Source organism: Equus przewalskii, chromosome 1, assembly GCF_037783145.1.
Source record: "Equus przewalskii isolate Varuska chromosome 1, EquPr2, whole genome shotgun sequence".
In the NCBI taxonomy this organism is placed as follows: Eukaryota; Metazoa; Chordata; class Mammalia; order Perissodactyla; family Equidae; genus Equus; species Equus przewalskii.
The window spans coordinates 105277111-105295079 of NC_091831.1; the positions used below are offsets into that span (position 1 = coordinate 105277111).

Below are 17969 nucleotides of genomic sequence, written 5' to 3' on the forward strand. Positions count from 1 at the left end.
AGTGCCATGTCTGCGCCCAGGATTCGAACCAACGAAACACTGGGCCGCCTGCAGTGGAGCGCGCGAACTTAACCACTCGGCCACGGGGCCAGCCCCCCAGACTGTATTTTAAATGAACTTTCTGTTTTTTAGTTTTCACAGATTCATAATACTTTTAGTTTCACTGGGTTAATTCTGGGGGAGGTAGATTCTGTGTCAACATCTTGTCAGGAATCTGTATTTGCTAATTTTTTATATTGTTAAAATTAGTGGTTATATTCTGTTCTTTAATCATAATTTCCATGGTTATTGAATCGTAGTTTTGAATTTAAAGGGTTCATTGATTATCACCAGTCCTTTACTGTGGCTTTTGCATTCTTTTGTTGTTGTTTTAATCCATTTCTTGGTTTGTGGATTTATTTAGCAAATTTTTTAGCACCACTTAGTGCCAAGCAGCATTTTAGAAGCTGAGTATGCAGCATTGAACAAAAATGAAACAAACTCTAATGTTTTTCAATTTGTATTCTACTTAGATGACTGGACTTTTTCAGCAAGTATTTTTGTTCTGTTTTCCTTCCAAGAAGCGCTCATAGGTGTTGTACTTCCTGAGTATTTTTTTGTTAGAGATGTTTGTTGCCTTTCTTTTTTTTGGGTAAAGATTGGCAACAGTTGTCAGCTCAGGTGTCAATCTTCTTTTTTTTTTTTTAATTTTTCTCCCCAAAGCCCCCCAGTACATAGTTATACATTCTCGTTGTGAGTGCCTCTGGTTATGCTATGTGGGACGCCGCCTCAGCATGGCTTGATGAGCGGTGCCATGTCCACACCCAGGACCCAAACACATGAAACCCTGGGCCACTGAAGTGGAGCTTGTGAACTTAACCACTCGGCCACTGGGCCAGCCCTTGTTTGTTGCCTTTATACTTGATAGATAACTTGGCTAACATTTTAGGACCCCATTTCTTTTCCATAGAACGTTGTAGAGATTATTTCAAGGTCTTCTGCTTTTGAGTGTTGCCAGGATTCTAACATCCTGAGTATTTTTTTCTCTCCTCCTAATAAGTGACTTGACATTCAGTCACTTAACTGGAATATGCCGTGAGTTTATCATTTCTTTTTTTTGTGGAAAGGGTGTGGCTTTTCAGTATTTTGTTTTATTTTTTAACAAATATTTTTTCTTTTCCAATTGTTCTGTGCTTTTTAAAGTATATATATTATCTGTCAAACATACCCAACATCTTTATTCATTTTGATTTTTAAATTTTCTGTTTTGATTCTTTGAATTTCCTTATTGTGGCTTTAATCTCTGTTACGATTTGATTTTTTTTCTCTTTTGATTATTTTCTGAGTGATACTTGCTCACGTTTTAGGTCGTTCTATTATCTCTTACATCTTTGGCGATGATATTGGGTACAAGTTAACAAAAATGTCTTTCCTATAAAGTTCTGTTTTGTGGTTTTACATCACCTCGTATTCTGCATTTTAAACAGGGTCTCTACCGTTTTTTCCCCACATCTTTCCTAGCCTGTGCACATCTGAATATTATAGCACTAATCAAAGGATCCTTGGCTAGACCTTCCCAGGACCACATGTGACATTGCAACTCTTTTGAAGAAATCTATGTGAATTCTCTGAACTGGCTCTTGTTTTCATTTAAATTTCTCCAGTTTGGCAATGAAAATTCATGGTTTGGGGGCCTGACTTTTTCCTTGAAGAAAACCCAGTGTCATTCATTCATTCATGTTTTTAATGTTTTAAAAGGATAAACATGATTTTTGCTTTTTTGAAATGAATAAATTTTGTGATTTCTCTTGAACGTAAATCAATATAAAGAATTTACATCGGGACCGGCCCGGTGGCGCAGCAGTTAAGTGCACACGTTCTGCTTCTCGGCAGCCCGGGGTTTGCCGGTTCGGATCCCGGGTGTGGACATGGCACCGCTTGGCAGACCATGCTGTGGTAGGCGTCCCACATATAAAGCAGAGGAAGATGGGCACGGATGTTAGCTCAGGGCCTGGCTTCCTCAGCAAAAAGAGGAGGACTGGCGGTAGTTAGCTCAGGGCTAATCTTCCTCAAAAAAAAAAAAAAGAATTTACATCATTTTAATGTAATCTGTGTCTTTAGCTTAAAAAATAGTATTTGTCTTGGAATAGTAAGTTGAATATTGAAGTGTAATTATGTAGTCATTATTCTCTAAGTATCCTCATTTTAGGTTATGTTACCTGTGTCACATGAAATTTATGAACTGAAGTGTAGCTGTATTGCAACATTACTAATTAACAATATACTAAATAGGATGCTATTACTGATTTCCACTTTTAGATGTCTTATAGAACTGATGTCTACAAGGAAAATCTCTGTATGACAACCAGGAACTTATAATTGAAAGCCACTAAAGTCAGGCAAAATGTAAAGACTCTATAAAGGCTTATTTTCCTGCTTTGTATGATGTTATTTTGTTATAATCTAATCTTCTAGGCAGAATGGTCTTATTTTAAGCTATAGTCAATATCCTTTCATTTCTTCTCCTGTTGTTTTCCTTCTACTGTATTCCACTTCGTTTTTATTTGCTTCCAGAATCTTTTTGTAAAAACAAGTATTTCGACAGATGTTGAGAATTTCTACTTAACTTGTAATTTGTAATTCGTATTGAGAATTTTAAAATATCAAATACAGGCCAATATTCAAAGATACTTTGTAAAAGGCAATTTGGGTGTGTGATGCAACTTACATATAAATATATGCCATAAACAGACTGGATTGTTTTGGCTAAATTTTCTGGTTAAATGAAAGTTTAAGCAACCTCTGGAACCTATTTTCCAGTCAGGTCACTAGCAAACAGGATATTTGTGTGGTCATATAAATATGTACAGTGTTGTGCTTTGTGTACTGAGAAAGATAGAGGAAATATAAGGCTTTAAGAATATTAAGGAGATTAGATCTATACCAAATTAAGAGAATAAAGTAATCAAATGCTAAGATGTATGGAAATTAAATATTTTTGATGTTACCAAAAGGAAGAAAACAGACATCTTGCCTAAATTTAGTGAAAACTGTTAAATTATGCTACATTTTAATTTCACTGTGCTTTATAGGAAATGAAATGTATTGAAAATTACAGAAACATCTTTGAATTGTACAGTGAAATAATTACATTTACGCATTATACCTGTATGTAAGAGTACATTAAATTAATTTTGTGCCTGTGAGAAAAATTTGTAGTGGAAACAATTACTTTCCGTCATACTGGAGATCCTCAGCTTCTTCAGTAGCTACTGCAATGATTGATTCTAAGTCTAGGCCAATGATTAGACAAAGGTCATAGGAGGGAAAACATATAGTAGGTATTAATGGGGAGAGAAAATGCACTTTGTTTACAATGTTTCACGATTCTAAAGACTATTTAAAGGTGCACTCTTCTGGACTTTTTTCTTTTTTTTTTTTTACCCAATTTCAAGATAGACTTTATTTTTTAGGGCAGTTTTAGATTCATAGCAAAATTAAACAAAAAGTTTGGAGAGTTCCCGTATACCCTCTGCCCCCACGAATGCACAGCTTCCCCACTACCAACATCCCACACCAGAGTGGTACATTTGTTAAAACTGATGAACCTATATTGGCTCATCATCATCACCCAAGGTCCGTAGTTTACATTAGGTCTCATTCTTGGTGTTGTATGATCTGTGGGGTTTTGACAAATGTATAATGACATGTATCCACTGTTAGAGTATTAAGCAGAGTAGTTTCATGGCCCTAATAATCCTCTGTTGTCAGCCTATTCATCCCTCCCTTCTGCAAACCCCTGGCAACCACTGATCTTGTTGTTGTCTCCATAGTTTTACCTTTTCCAGAATATCATATAGTTCAACTCATAGAGTATGTAGCTTTTTCAGATTGTCTTCTTCCATTAGTAATATACATTTAAATTTCCTGCATGTTATTTCATGGCTTGATAGTTCATTTTTTCTTAGCTAAAAAATTTTTCATTGTCTGGAGGCACTGCAGTTTGTTTATCCATTCATCTGCTGAAGGACATCTTGGTTGCTTCCACGTTTTGGCAATTATGAATAAAGTTGCTGTAAATATCCATGTGCAGGTTTTTGTGTGAATTGGAAGTTTTTAACTCGTTTGGGTAGGTACCAAGGAGTACAATTGCTGAGTCATATGATGAGTATGTTTAGTTTTGTAATAAACTAACAAACTGTCTTCCAAAGTGGCTGTACTGTTTTGCATTCCCACCAACTATGAATGAGAGTTCCTGTTTTTCCACATCCTTGCCAGAATTTGGTGTCCTCAGTGTTTTGGATTTTCACAATTCTAATTGGCATGTAGTAGTATCTCGTTTAAAATTGCAATTCTAATATGCAATGTCATTAAAAAAAAGGCATATGATGTTGATCATCTTTTCATATGCTTTTATAACATCTATATAATCCTCTTTGGTGAGGTATTTATTCATACATCTTTTACCCATTTTTTTTCTTTTTTTTTTTAAAGACTGGCACTTGAGCTAACAACTGTTGCCAATCTTTTTTTCCCCCCCTGCTTTTTCTCCCCAAATCCCCCCAGTGCATCGTTGTATATTTTAGTTGTGGGTCCTTCTAGTTGTGGCATGTGGGATGCCGCCTCACTGTGGCCTGACGGGCGGTGCCATGTCAGCACCCAGGATCCGAACCAGTAAAACCCTGGGCCGCCAAAGCAGAATGCGCGAAGTTAACCACTCCACCACAGGGCTGGCCTCTGCCCATTTTTTAATTGGGTTGTTTTTGAATGTTGAACCAGCTTTGCATACCTGGGATAAATCCCACTTGGTCATAGGTTATAATTCTTCTTATACATTGTTGGATTTGTTAATATTTTACTGAGGATTTTTATATCTCTGTTCATGAGAAATATTGGTCTGTAGTTTTCTTTTCTTGTAATGTCTGTCTGGTTTTGGTATTAGGGTAGTCCTGGTGTCATAAATGAGTTAGGAAGTATTCTCTTTGGAAAAGTTTGTAGAGTATTAGTGTAATTTCTTAAGTGTTTCGTAGGATTCACCAGTAAACCCATCTGGGCCTAGTGCTTTCTGTTTTGGAAGATTATTAATTATTGATTGATAATAGACAATCTGAATAGGCCTGTATCTACTTCTTGTGTGAGTTTTAGCAGATTGTGTCTTTCAAGAAATTGGTCTATTTCATCTAGATTATCAAATTTATAGGCACAGAGTAGTTGTTCATATTAATCCTTTACTATCTTCTTAGTGTCTATGGAACCTGTGGTTGAGTTGTGATGTCCCTTCTTTTATTTCTGATGTTAGTAGCTTGTGTCTTCTGTTTTTTCTTCTTGGTTAGCCTGGCTAGAGGTCTATCAATTTTTTTTTTCAAAGAACCAGTTTTTGGTTTCATTGATTTTTCTCTGTTGATTTCCTATTTTCAATTTCATTTATTTCTGCTCTAATTCTTATTATTTCTTCTGCTTACTTGGGATTTAATTTGCTCTTTTTCTATTTTTTACGTTGGTAGTTTAGATTCTTGAGTTTAGAGATTTCTTCTTTCCCTATATATATATATATATATATATATATTTTCAGTGCTATAAATTTCTCTCTAAGCATTGTTTTCACTGCATCCTACAAATTTTGATGTTGTGTTTTCATTTGCACTTAGTTCAAAATAGTTTTTAACTCCTCTGGAGATTTTTTTTTTTGACCTGTGTGTTATTTAGAAGTGTGCTGTCTAATCTTCAAGTATTTTGGGATTTTCCAGCTATCTTTCTGTTATTGATTTCTTGTTTAATTCCATTGTCATCCGAGAGCGTACACTGTATGATTTCTTTTACATTTGTTAGGGTGGGTTTTATGGCCCAGAATGTGGTCTGTCGTAGTGAATGTTCCACTTGAGCTTGAGAGTGATGCATATTTTGCTGCCATTGGATAAAATAGATGTCAGTTGTATTCAGTTGATTGATGATACTGTTAAGTTCAATTATGTCCTTACCGATTTTCTGCCTGTTGGACCTAATATGCAACATTTCTGATAGAGGGGTGTTGAAGTCTCCTACTGTAATAGTGAATTCATCTATTTCTACTTGAAGTTCTATGTGAGTCTGACTTACATATTTTGGCTCTCTGTTGCTAGGTTCATATACTTTAAGGATTGTTATGTCTTCTTGGAGAATTGACCCCTTTATCATCATGTAATGCCCTTTTTTATCCCTGATAATTTCCCTTGTTCTAAAATTTACTGTGTCCAAAATTAATATAGTTACTTCACTTTCCTTTTGATAAGTGCTAGCAGAGTATATCTTTCTCCATCCCTTTATTTTTACTCTATACGTGTCTTTATGTTGAAATGGAATTCTTGTAGACAGCGTATAGTTGGGTATTGTTTTTTGATCCACTGACAATCTCTGTTTTTTAATTGATGTATTAGATCGTTGACTTTTAAAGTGATTGTTAATGTAGTTGGATTAATACCTACCATATTTGTATTCTATTTGTTGCACATTTTCTTTGTTCCTGTTTTTGTCTTACACTCTTTTCCTGCTTTTTGTCGTTTTAATTGAGCACTTTATGCAATTCCATTTTTTCTCCTTTCTTAGCTTGTCAGTTATAATTCTTTCTTTACTCTTGATTAGTTGCCCTAGAGTTTGGAGTATATATTCGCGACTAGTTCAAGTCTACTTTCAAATAACACTGCACCGATTCACAAGTAGTACGACTACCTTATAATAACACAGTATTCCTAATTCCTCCCTTTGACCCCTTGTGTCATTGCTGTCATTCATTTTGCAATTACATAAGCTGTAATGATCTAATACATTGTTGCCAACATTATTTTGAACAGACTGTTATCTGTTAGGTCAGTTAAGAATAATGAAAATCAAAGGTTTAATTGACCTTCACTTATTCCTTCTTTGATGCTCTTCCTTTCTTTATGGAGATCCTAATTTCTGATGTATAATTTTCCTTCTCTCTGAAGAACTTTTAACATTTCTTGCAAGGCAGGACTGCTGGCAGTTCCCTCAATTTTTGTTTGTCTGAGAAAGTCTTTACTTCTTTTGCAGTATAATTTCTCAAGATGTGGAATTTTAGGTTGGTGGATTTTTCCCCTTAAATTTTTCCCGCTTTAGATATATCACTCCACTCTCTTCTTCTTTGAATGATTTTTGAAGAGAAATTGGGTGTAATTCTTATATTTGCACTTCTGTCAGTAAAGTGTTTTTTTCCTCTGGCTTCTTTCAAGATTTTTTATCTTTGATTTTCTGTGGTTTATATATAACATGCCTAGGTATAGTTTGTTTTTTGTGAGGTTTTGGTTGGGTTTTTTTTTTGGCATTGGTTCCGGTTGATGTTCTCTGAGCTTTCTGGATTTGTGGTTTGGTGTTTGATATTAATTTGGGACAATTCCCAGATGTTATTGCTTCAAATGTATCTTCTGTTACTTTTTCTTTCTTCCTTGTATTCACATTATGTGTATAGTACACCTTTTAAGTTGCCTTGTAGTTCTTGGATATCTTCTTCTATTTTTTTCTGTCTTTGTTCTCTTTGCTTTTCAGTTTGGGAAATTTCTGTTGACATATCCTCAAGCTCAGAGATTCCTCCCTTATCAGTTTCCATCTTGCTAATGAGCCAATTAAAGACATTCTTTATTTCTATTACAGTGTTTTGTTTGTTTGTTGAGGCAGATTGGCCCTGAGCTAACATCTGTTGCCAGTCTTCCTCTTTTTGCTTGAGGAAGATTGTCCCTGAGCTAACATCTGTGCCAGTCTTCCTCTATTTTATATGTGGGACGCTGCCACAGCATAGCTTGATGAGCAGTGCGTAGGTCCTGCCCAGGGTCCAAACCCATGAACCCCTTACCGCCAAAGTGGAGTACACGAACTTAACCACTGCACCATTTGGCTGGCCCCCTCTATTACAGTGTTTTTGATTGCCAGCATTTAAAAAAAATTCTTTCTTAGAATTCCCATCTTTTTCCCTACATTACCCACCTATTCTTGCATGCTATCTACTTTTTCCATTACAGCCCTTAGCATGTTAATCACAGTTGTTTTAAATTCCCAGTCTGATAATTCCAACATCACTGACATAGCTGACTCTACTGCTGGTGGTTGCTGTGTCTCTTCAAACTGTATTTTTGCCTTTATTATGCCTTGTAATTTTTTGTTGAAAGCCAGACATGATGAACTGGGGAAAATGAACTGCAGTAAATAGGTCTTTAATAATGTAGTGGTGAGGTGTGGGGAGAGGGGAGGTGTTATATAGGCCTATGATTCGATCTCAATCTTTTATTGCACCTGTGCCTGTGGACTGTGAACTTTATAAATGCCTTTCAGTTCCCAACCCCCCATCTTTAGGTGGGACAGGATGGCTGGAGGGGGTTAGAGCTGAGTATTTCGCTTTGCTTACATTAAATTCTGGAGGGAACTAGAATTGGGTATTTCCCTTCCCCCAGGTCAGTTAGGTTCTGATAAAACCCCTATCAGTTAGGCTCTGGTAAAATAGTTTGTAAAGAACAGAATGCTCTGGCATATTTCAAAATGGATACTTTTTTCCCTCTCCCTGCTTAAAGTACAAGGGGATTTTTCTCTGATTTTTATTGTGAGAGCCTGATAGGGTCCTGGAGGCAAAACTCATAAAAGTGTAGCCTCCTCCCCCAAGACTGGGCCCTGCCCTCTGGAGTTTTTAACTTTTATCCTTGTCCACACTGAGCTTCCAGCATTTCACCAATTAGAGTTCAGGTTTTCCTACTTGATACTGGTTCCTGTGAAGGTTTCTGCTTTTGGGTCCAGTAATTTATGATTCTCAGTATCTCCCTGTCTGCCTCCAATTTGAGGGGCAGAAGTTGCCCTGTGACCTCAATTCTCTGAGGAATCTAAAAAGAGATGGTAATATTCAATTTGTTCAGTGAATGAAAATGAAGTAGGTAATTTCAAAGGGTTAGAGAGAAGATGGTTGAAAAGTGAGATAGTTAAAGAAGATCAAAGTTATGTATAATTACAGTCCCTGAAGAAGAAAAAGAAGACCATAGAACCAGAACTAATATTTAAAACCATAATCGAAGGAAAGCATTCATTAATAAGGGAAGATAAGATACCAAGAATAACTGGACCTGGAGAGATCAACTTTAATACATATCCTACTGAAACTATTAGATTTTAAGATAAAAAATTCTCAGGGCTTCCAGGTATAAAGCAACAACAAATTCCTAAGTGCAAGAGAATTAGACTGGCATCAGATTTTACAAAAACAAGATATAAAGCAAGGCAACAATAAATATTGCAGCAGTTTCAAAAAATGCAAGAAAAAAGTGTGAAGCAAGGATTTTGTTGGCAGTCAAGCTGTTTTCAAATATAAAGGGTATAAAAAGAAGTTTTAAACATACCAGAGCTCAGGGAATTCTGTACTTATGAGCCACTGTGCAATTACCTGAGGATGAACTTCATACAACTGAGAGATGGCTGAGGAAACTAAAGCAAGAAGATTCATGGCCAACATTTAATGTACTTAATTATAGCTTTAAGCTTAAAGCAATGATGGGGAGAAGGGTGGAACAGTAATATGTTATACATTACTTGTTATACAGGCATACCTTGGAGATATTATGAGTTTGGTTCCAGGCTACCACAGTAAAGCAAATATCACAATAAAGCAAGTCACTTGAATTTTTTGGTTTCCCAGTGCATATAAAAGTCATGTTTACATTTTACTGTAGTCTATTAAGTGTGCAATAGCATTATGTCTAAAAAAAAAAGTACATACTTTAATTAAAAAATACTTATTGCTAAAAAATGCTAACCATCATCTGAGCCTTTGGCAAGTCATAATCTTTTGGCTGGTGGAGGGTCTTGTTAAAAAACGCAGTATCTGTGAAGTGCAATAAAACGAAGTATCCCTGTATATTATTTCACTTGTTTTGACAAAGCAGAAATAATGCAACTGAAACATGGTGGGAGAAAGGAGAGGGAAAGAGGAAAGTAGAGTAAGCACACTGGTTATTGTTTAGGCAATAGGCAGGAGTTAAGATCATTAAGAATTGATAGACCAAATAATGAAAGGTTAGACGTGAAATCAGGAGATCCAGGGCATTTAAAAAATCTGTAACTACAAAGGTGACCACTAAAACAAAAATGCTAATCTTCCTAAATACAAAAAAAAAAAATTAAAAATTAAAAAAGCGAAGGAAATATTGCTTAGAGAAAAAAAGGCAATATACATAATATGTGTATTAAATATTAAAATGAAATCTCTAAGCATTATCAGTCATATCAATAAATTTGAATGGGATTAACTCATTTATTAAAAAAAAAAAAAGCATTTTCAGTGTACTTCACAAGGCCCAACTATAGGCAAAAAGAGACACACCTAAAGTGAAATGATCAGAAAGACTAAAAAGGGATGTGAAAAGGGATATTAGACATATGGAAACAGTAGGAACATGGGAGTTGCAATACTGATATTAGACAATGTAGGATTGAAGACAAAAAGCACTAAATGGGACAAAGAAAGATACTTTTTAGTGCTAAAAGCTGTAATTCACCTTGAAGATGTAAGAATTAGGAATATCATACTAAATACTGCCTTCATCAAGCAAAAACTGAAAGAGATGCAAAGAAACAAATAGAAACAAACTAATAATAAGATACTTAAACACACTGTTCTTAGTATGAGATAGATCAAATGGACAAAAAATAATTGAAGATGTACCAGATCTAAACAGCATAATCGTGAAGATAAACCTAAAGTGTATGTGTTGAACACTACACTCAGAAAAGAGTATATAAATGCATACAGAACATTTACCAAAATTGATCATACCTTAACCAAAGATACATCAGTAAACTCAATAAAGAAGAAATATTACAAATGCATGCTGATTACCATGTAGTAAAGCTAGAAATTAGTTTAGTTTTGTTTTAAAGGCCAATCCTACCTGGGAATTTCTTTTTTGACAAGTTTTATGTCAGTCTAATAACTTTTGGGTAAAAGGGGAAATACAGACTGAAATTACAGAATTTCTAAAAAATAATAGTGACAATAGTACACATCAATATTCATGGAATGCATTTAATATAGAAATCAGAAGAAATTCGTAGCCCTAGACATTTTTATTAATGAAAGTATTAGCAAGGCTGTGAAGAAGTGGACACTTCTATACATTGCAGATGAGAATACAAATTTGTATAACCATTTGAGGGAGTGGTATTTGACAATATCTAATAAAATTATGTATGCATTTATCTCGACCCAGTCCTTTGGACTATAGACAGAAGAACTTTCTTTTGTCTTTAGTTGGTAGGTTTGTTTTTCATAGTGTGGGTTAGCTATTTAAAAACTACTTAAAGTATATTCTAAGACTGAGCAAATAAGTAAATGTATTGTGGGTAATGGGAGCTGGGTTTCTTACTTTCAGAGAAGAGTAACGACTATGGAAATGGGGAAGGCTAGAATAAACCCTACGGCATAGAATTGGATTTGGAAGTATCACAGATTTTAATGCATTTTGATAAAAATAGAAATAGATATTGAAGGGCAGGTGTGTATGTGTACACACACATTTCCTAGCTCTTGTCTGTTGAGAGGGCCTTGAAACCCTGACACCCAAGTAACTTACCATCCAGATCTTGGTTTCTAAATACAGTTCTCTATCAAAAGGAATCATGGCTCCCTGGTGAAATGGCTGATTCTAGGGCTGGGGTCAGGGAAAGAATAGAATGATCCTGGAACATCTCACTGTGCCAGCAAGTTCGAAGAATATTGGGAACATGTCAAATAGACCCAGGAACCAATTAGTCTCTCGCTGATGAAATCAAAGACAATTTGAACATCAAAATAAAGATACTAATGGATTATAGCTCATAGAATAATGTAAGAACCCATGAGTTGGTGTTGACATGAATGAATGAATGAATGAATAGAGGAAAAGGAAAACTGTCTCACAGTAAAATGCCAACTAGTAAATGTAGATAGAAAATATAATGGAATTAGAAAATCTCCATTCGACAGTTTGATGAGACAATAGGATGTTTACATAGAAATCTTCACAAGATACTTATTAATTACAAGGGAAAATAGTAACTGCAGGGAAGAAACTGGCAGATACTACCTTAACCAAGTTAACAATACTAGTTATGGGACAAATAGACGTGTGAATTTTCATGTGGTCTATTGTGGATACAATATCAATTCTAAGCTATTTCTGCCCAAAATGCACAATCTGAATATAATCAAAGACATCAGAGAAAGCCAAATTGAGAGACGTACTACAATATAAGTGGCCTGTATTCTGCAAAAATGCCAAGGTCCTGAAAGACAGAGAGAAGAATTGTTTCAGATTAAATAGGATGCAGTTAAATGCAACATCTAACCTTGTATTGGATCCTGCACTAGGGGGAAAAATAACCAAACTTTTTTTTTCCTGTGAAGAAATTAGTGGGACAGTTGAGAAATTTGAATAAGGTTTGTAGATTAGATGATAGTGCTATATCCGTGTTGTTTTTGATAATTATCTTTGTCCTTGTTTTTTAAAAAGTACTTAAGGGACCTTTTAATCTACAGCTTAGTCCAAAGGATTCAGAAAAAAATTGTTTGTGTGTGTTTATTTAGAGAATGCAAACATGGTGAAATGTTAGCAGTTGGGGAATTCGGTTGAAGGATATATGGAAAGTTTTGTACTACTTTTTGAAATTTGTCTGCAAGTTTGTAATTATTTCAAAATAAAAAGTTAAAAAGATGACAAAAATGAATATATAGGAATATATAGTTAATTTTACATTGTAATTCTGGAATAAATTGTTAGCAATATATCAGTGTTTAAAAATAGACTAAGCACAGGGCCTAGCCCCATGGCTGAATGGTTAAAGTTCCATGTGCTCCACTTTGGCAGCCTGGGTTCATGGGTTTGATTCCAGGTGCACTCCATTCACCAGCCACACTGTGGAGGTGTCCCACATACCAAAAAGAAATGGAGAGGGATTGTCATGGATGTTAGCTCAGGGCGAATCTTCCTCACCAAAAAAAGAAAAAGAGAAAGAAAGAAAAAAAGACTAAGCACAATAGAAAAAATGAAAAAGATTTAATTTATAAAGCTTGAAAGTGAAATACTAAGATCGAAGTTTTCAATGTTATGTCTTTGGTGTCATCACTAAAGTGTAAGTGTATTTTTGTGCAAATTTTTCTAGTTGCAAAAAAACCTCTTTTTGGCCTTACTCTAGTTGGAGAAGGCTGGAGGAATAGAGAGGAAATTGTTATAAGCTAAGTCTCTTCCTCCACTAACCCCTTCCTTCATCTTTAGCTCCTTCTGATTGATAACTTTGAAGAAATATTTTCAAAGAAGTATTTTTGGAAAGGACAATAGGTTCTGTACTCTTTTTTTTTTTTTTTTTTTTACTGATAGTGAACTATGGTTTTGTTTCAGAGAATTTTCTTCAGTCATGCTTAATGGATGTTCTGAAGCAGCACTGCCTGTCTCAATTTTAGTACTGTCTTGTTCATAACTCACTTATTTTGAAAGTCTTTGAATAGATTAAAAATTTTTCTTGCAATAAATACTTCCATTTTTTGATTGTCATTTTCTTCCTCTTCTTCAGTACTAAAAGTGTGGAAAAACATTTTCTCACTGACTGCACCTTTGCTAAATTCAAAATTTTAATGCAGGAAGTACATCTAGGTGCATCTCAAGACATAAATGATTTTGATTTCAGTGTTTTAAAAGTGTATTTTAATAATGGTATTCTTATGTTCATTATATTCTTATAATAGTATACTACAATGCCAGAATTTTGAAAAACAGTATTGTGATCAATAATAAAAAATTTAGAACTTTTTAATGACAAATGATATGTGAACTAAGTATATAAATGAGAAATTTGGGAACATATTTGTAAATGTGGTCGATATCTGTACAAGGAACTCTTACTTAGGCAAGTAAAAAACAGATTACTAAGTAGGAAAATGATTAAAAGGTAGTCAGTTTAGAGAAAGCAAATCTCAAATGACAACAAATAGAAAAAGATGTCTAATCTCTATGGGTTAGGAAAGTGCATATTAGAGAAATGAGATTTTTATTTTATACCTACCATACTAGCAAAAGAGTAGTAACATTTATTTGAAAAAATTATGAAATTATTTGAAAGAGTACCTTAGAACTATATACCATTTGACTTAGAGACATATCCATGAGGTGTGGTTGAATGAGAAAAACAAAATGAAGAGTACTGATAGAGTCCTAGTTTTGTAAAATGTTGACCTTATATGTATATATGAGTATATGATCTTGTAGAAAAATGTGGAATGAAAAAATACTAAGTTGAAAACATGGTTGAGGGGTTTATGTTGGTGCAAGGAAAAGAATGGAGGCAAGCAAAAAACATTATATTCCATCTATGCGTTTATATACAATTATGTATTTGTGTATTTACAGTATAAGGACTTTTTAAAAAGATTAAATAATGAGATTTATTTTTAAAAGATGAGGGAAGAAATCATTAGTAAGATGTGATGTGAGGGCTGTTCCACAGAAAGGCAAAATAGCAAAGTTCCTAAGGTGGAAAGTAGCTAGCGGTTGAGGAAAACACACACACATGCATGCAATGCATGCATGCACGCATGCCAGTGCAGCTTAATGGGTGTAAGAGAAGATGATGAGAAATAAGGTCAGATAGAGAGATTGAGACCAGATCATTCATTTTGTTTGCTTAATGAGTTTGGATATTACTTTCAGTGCAATGAAAAACTCTAGGGCTGGCCCCCTGGCCAAGTTATTAAGTTCATGTGCTCCACTTTGGCGGCCCAGGGTTTCGCCGGTTTGGATCCTGGGCGCAGACGTGGCACCGTTCATCAGGCCATACTGAGGCGATGTCCCACATAGCACAGCTAGAAGGACCTACAGCTAGAATATACAACTATGTACTGGGGGGCTTTGGAGAGAAGAAGAAGAAGAAAAGAAGATTGGCAACAGATGTTAGCTCAGGTGCCAATCTTTAAAAAACAGAAAAGAAAAACTCTAAACTCCCACTTATACATTTTGATTTATGTTTCAAAAATATCACTCTGGCAGATATATGGCAAATATACCACAGTAGGGTACGAAGTGAAGCAAGAAATCCAATAAGATGTAACTAATATACATGAGAGATGATATAACGTAGCCTAGGGTGGTAGTAGTGTAGATAGAAATAGATAAACTAGGTTATGTTTTAGAGGTACAGTTGACACACAGTTTGCTTATTGATTGGGTAGCGTAGGTTATTGGGCTAAGAGGGATCAAGGATAACTCTTGGATTTTTTTGGTTTTGTTTGAGTGGATGGTAGTGCCATTTGCTGAAATGGAGAAGACTGTGGAAAGAGCATATTTGTTGGTTTTAAAATCATGAAGCTGGATGCAGTCACCTGGTAAGGACTGTGAGGGTAAAGAGGAGAAGGGAGTCCATGTCTAAAGCTCATGGGCACTTCAATAAATAGAGGTTGAGCAGAGGAAGAAGATATAGCTCTAAAGGCTGAGAGGAAGCAGTCACTGAAATAGGAGGAAAACCAGGATAATGTTGTGTCATAAACACCTGGAAAAGAAAGTGTTGGAAGAATGAAAATATGGTCAACTTTGTCAAATGCTGCTGAGATATATAGTAAGATAAGAACAAAAAAGTGACCGTTGACTTTAATCACACAAACGGATGACGATATTGACAAGTCTTAGTGGAATATGGGGAATGAAAGTCTAATTGCAGTAGGTTGAGGAGAGAGTAGGTGCTGAGAAATTGGAGACAACAACAATAGACGTTTCTTTCAAATATTTTTACTCTGAAGTAGAGCAAAGAGAAGGGATGGTAACTGGAGGGCAATGTGGAGTCAAAGGAGATTCTAGAGCATGTTTATATACTTATGATCTTTTATCTAGTAAGGAGGAAAGAAACCATGATAGGGGAAGAGAGCGAAGCATGTGGAAAGGAATAGGAACAGAAATGTCAGTAATAACAGCAGTGAAGGGAGAGTGTAGAAAAGTACAGATGAAGCGTTTGGACTGCTAGATTTTGTGATGGGAATTGAGCTACTTCCTGCCTATTTCTATTTTCTCAATGGTTTGAGGCACAATTATCAGTGGAGAGCGGATTTGAGGGAGAGAAAGTGGGAAATAGTTGACTTGGAGAATGGGCTAATGAGGCAAATAAGCCAAGTTATGATTGTCAGGCAACATTGAGCATTAGTTAAGATTTATGGTCATCAATTTAGAAACACCGGGGGGTGTGTGCATGTGTGTGTGTGTATGTGTATGTATTCATGTTCCCAGGAATTGTCAGCTACTTGGATAAAGATAAGGGATAATTGGGTATATGTATAGGGGGTCAGTGCCTGGTTGGGGCTTTGCCAGGCAAGTATGTTAATGAGAGAAGGGTAAAGGAGTTACTGTGTGTTTGCAAGGGAGTGAAAATAATGATGGACCATGGAATCTAAAGAGGGAAAAAAGGACATGAGAATAGATTGTAACAAAGTGGTGAGGTAAATGGATTAGAGGATTTGATAAAGGTTAAAGAATTTCTGGAGAGAGAATATAAAATAGAAGAGCTGGATAGGAGACAAAGTGGAATGCATTAAATTGAGATTTTGGAGGTGGTGCAACTATTGGTGGTGGCAGAGTTAAACATATGAAAGTAGGAGTGGGTGCTTGACATGAGGAGGTTGATCATTTGGAGGTTGGGAGATAAAGAAACTGAGAGGCCAAGGTATTTGCAATGATGTTTTACACAGATGCTGAAGTCACCAAAGATGAGAGTGGGTCTAGAAAGAGAAGTAGTCAGGTGATACTTATCTTGCATGAGGGAGAGGTGATCAGGGAGTTACTTGGTGTCCACCACAAGGAGGGTTATTGGTGGTATAAATTTCATGGCAAGAGCTTCAGAATATCTGGGGCTTTTGAAGGAGAAGGAATGAAAAATAATTTGGAAGAGAGAATAGGGAGCAAAAAGGACATATCGTCTAGGCCCTTGAGTTTAGGGGATGTAATATTTAAAAACAAAAACATATTGGTCCCTATTTGAGAGGACTTTGGATGACAGGTTTCAGCCAGAGAAAGAAATAATCAAAGAATTTGAGGACATTGGGGAAATTGCTGATCCTACACTGTGAATTTCTGTGGGTGCAATAGAAGGGCGGCTTGAGAGGGAGGAAAGGTATGAATTAGATTAGTGGATGTACTTAGTTGTCTAGAGATTAAAGTCTGAGTGATGATGGATTGCTTGAGGTGGGACTTGGGGTTTCTGACTGTAGCAATTTTAAGCCGGATGATAAGGGGCCACTAGTCAACTGTTTCCCTCTCTGGTTCTTGGCCTTCTGCAGTGGAGTGGCAGCCAAGGATAAAGGAATACCTTCTCAGGAGACTGCTCTATCAGAGCTCTTGGAGATAGAAGATGTTTGTAGGATTGTAGTCCTGTGGCAAATGGGGGAGGAAGAGGCTCATGTGGAGCATGAGGCTGGGAAGCTTTTCCATTTTTGAAATCTCAGTATTAAAAGATAGCTCATCTTCATATAGCCTATATTCAAGTGCTACTAATGCTTTCAATAAAAATGCACTTTTTTTTTCTTTGATTGTCTAGGTCACTTTTACAAAGAGAAAGTTTGGATTAATGAAGAAAGCCTATGAACTTAGTGTGCTCTGTGACTGTGAAATAGCACTCATCATTTTCAACAGCTCTAACAAACTGTTTCAGTATGCCAGCACTGATATGGACAAAGTTCTTCTCAAGTATACAGAATATAATGAACCTCATGAAAGCAGAACCAACTCGGATATTGTTGAGGTAACACATATATCTAGTAATGCCTGAATTGCAGATAATAATGAAATGTTCCATTTAATAACTTTAACTGTCAGATTGCTTTTTACATCCAAAAGATAAATCGGTTATAGATATATCATTTCTCTGAGTCATTTCTTAGAAGGATCTAATTATTGCTATGTGATGACCCACTTACATTGTAAACATATCCTATTCGTTGAGATGAAGTACATTAG

General features: G+C 35.7%; 1 protein-coding gene across 29 annotated transcripts in view; it reads left to right on the plus strand.

Annotated features, from left to right (window-relative positions):
• Window positions 1–17969, plus strand: part of MEF2A (myocyte enhancer factor 2A) — a 167639-nt gene that overhangs the window by 84206 nt on the left and 65464 nt on the right. For all 29 annotated transcript variants that reach the window (XM_070619727.1, XM_070619894.1, XM_070619713.1 and 26 more), the window contains one exon: window positions 17551–17754. In XM_070619727.1, the coding sequence (XP_070475828.1) occupies window positions 17551–17754 (204 nt within the window). The remainder of the gene's footprint in view (window positions 1–17550; window positions 17755–17969) is intronic.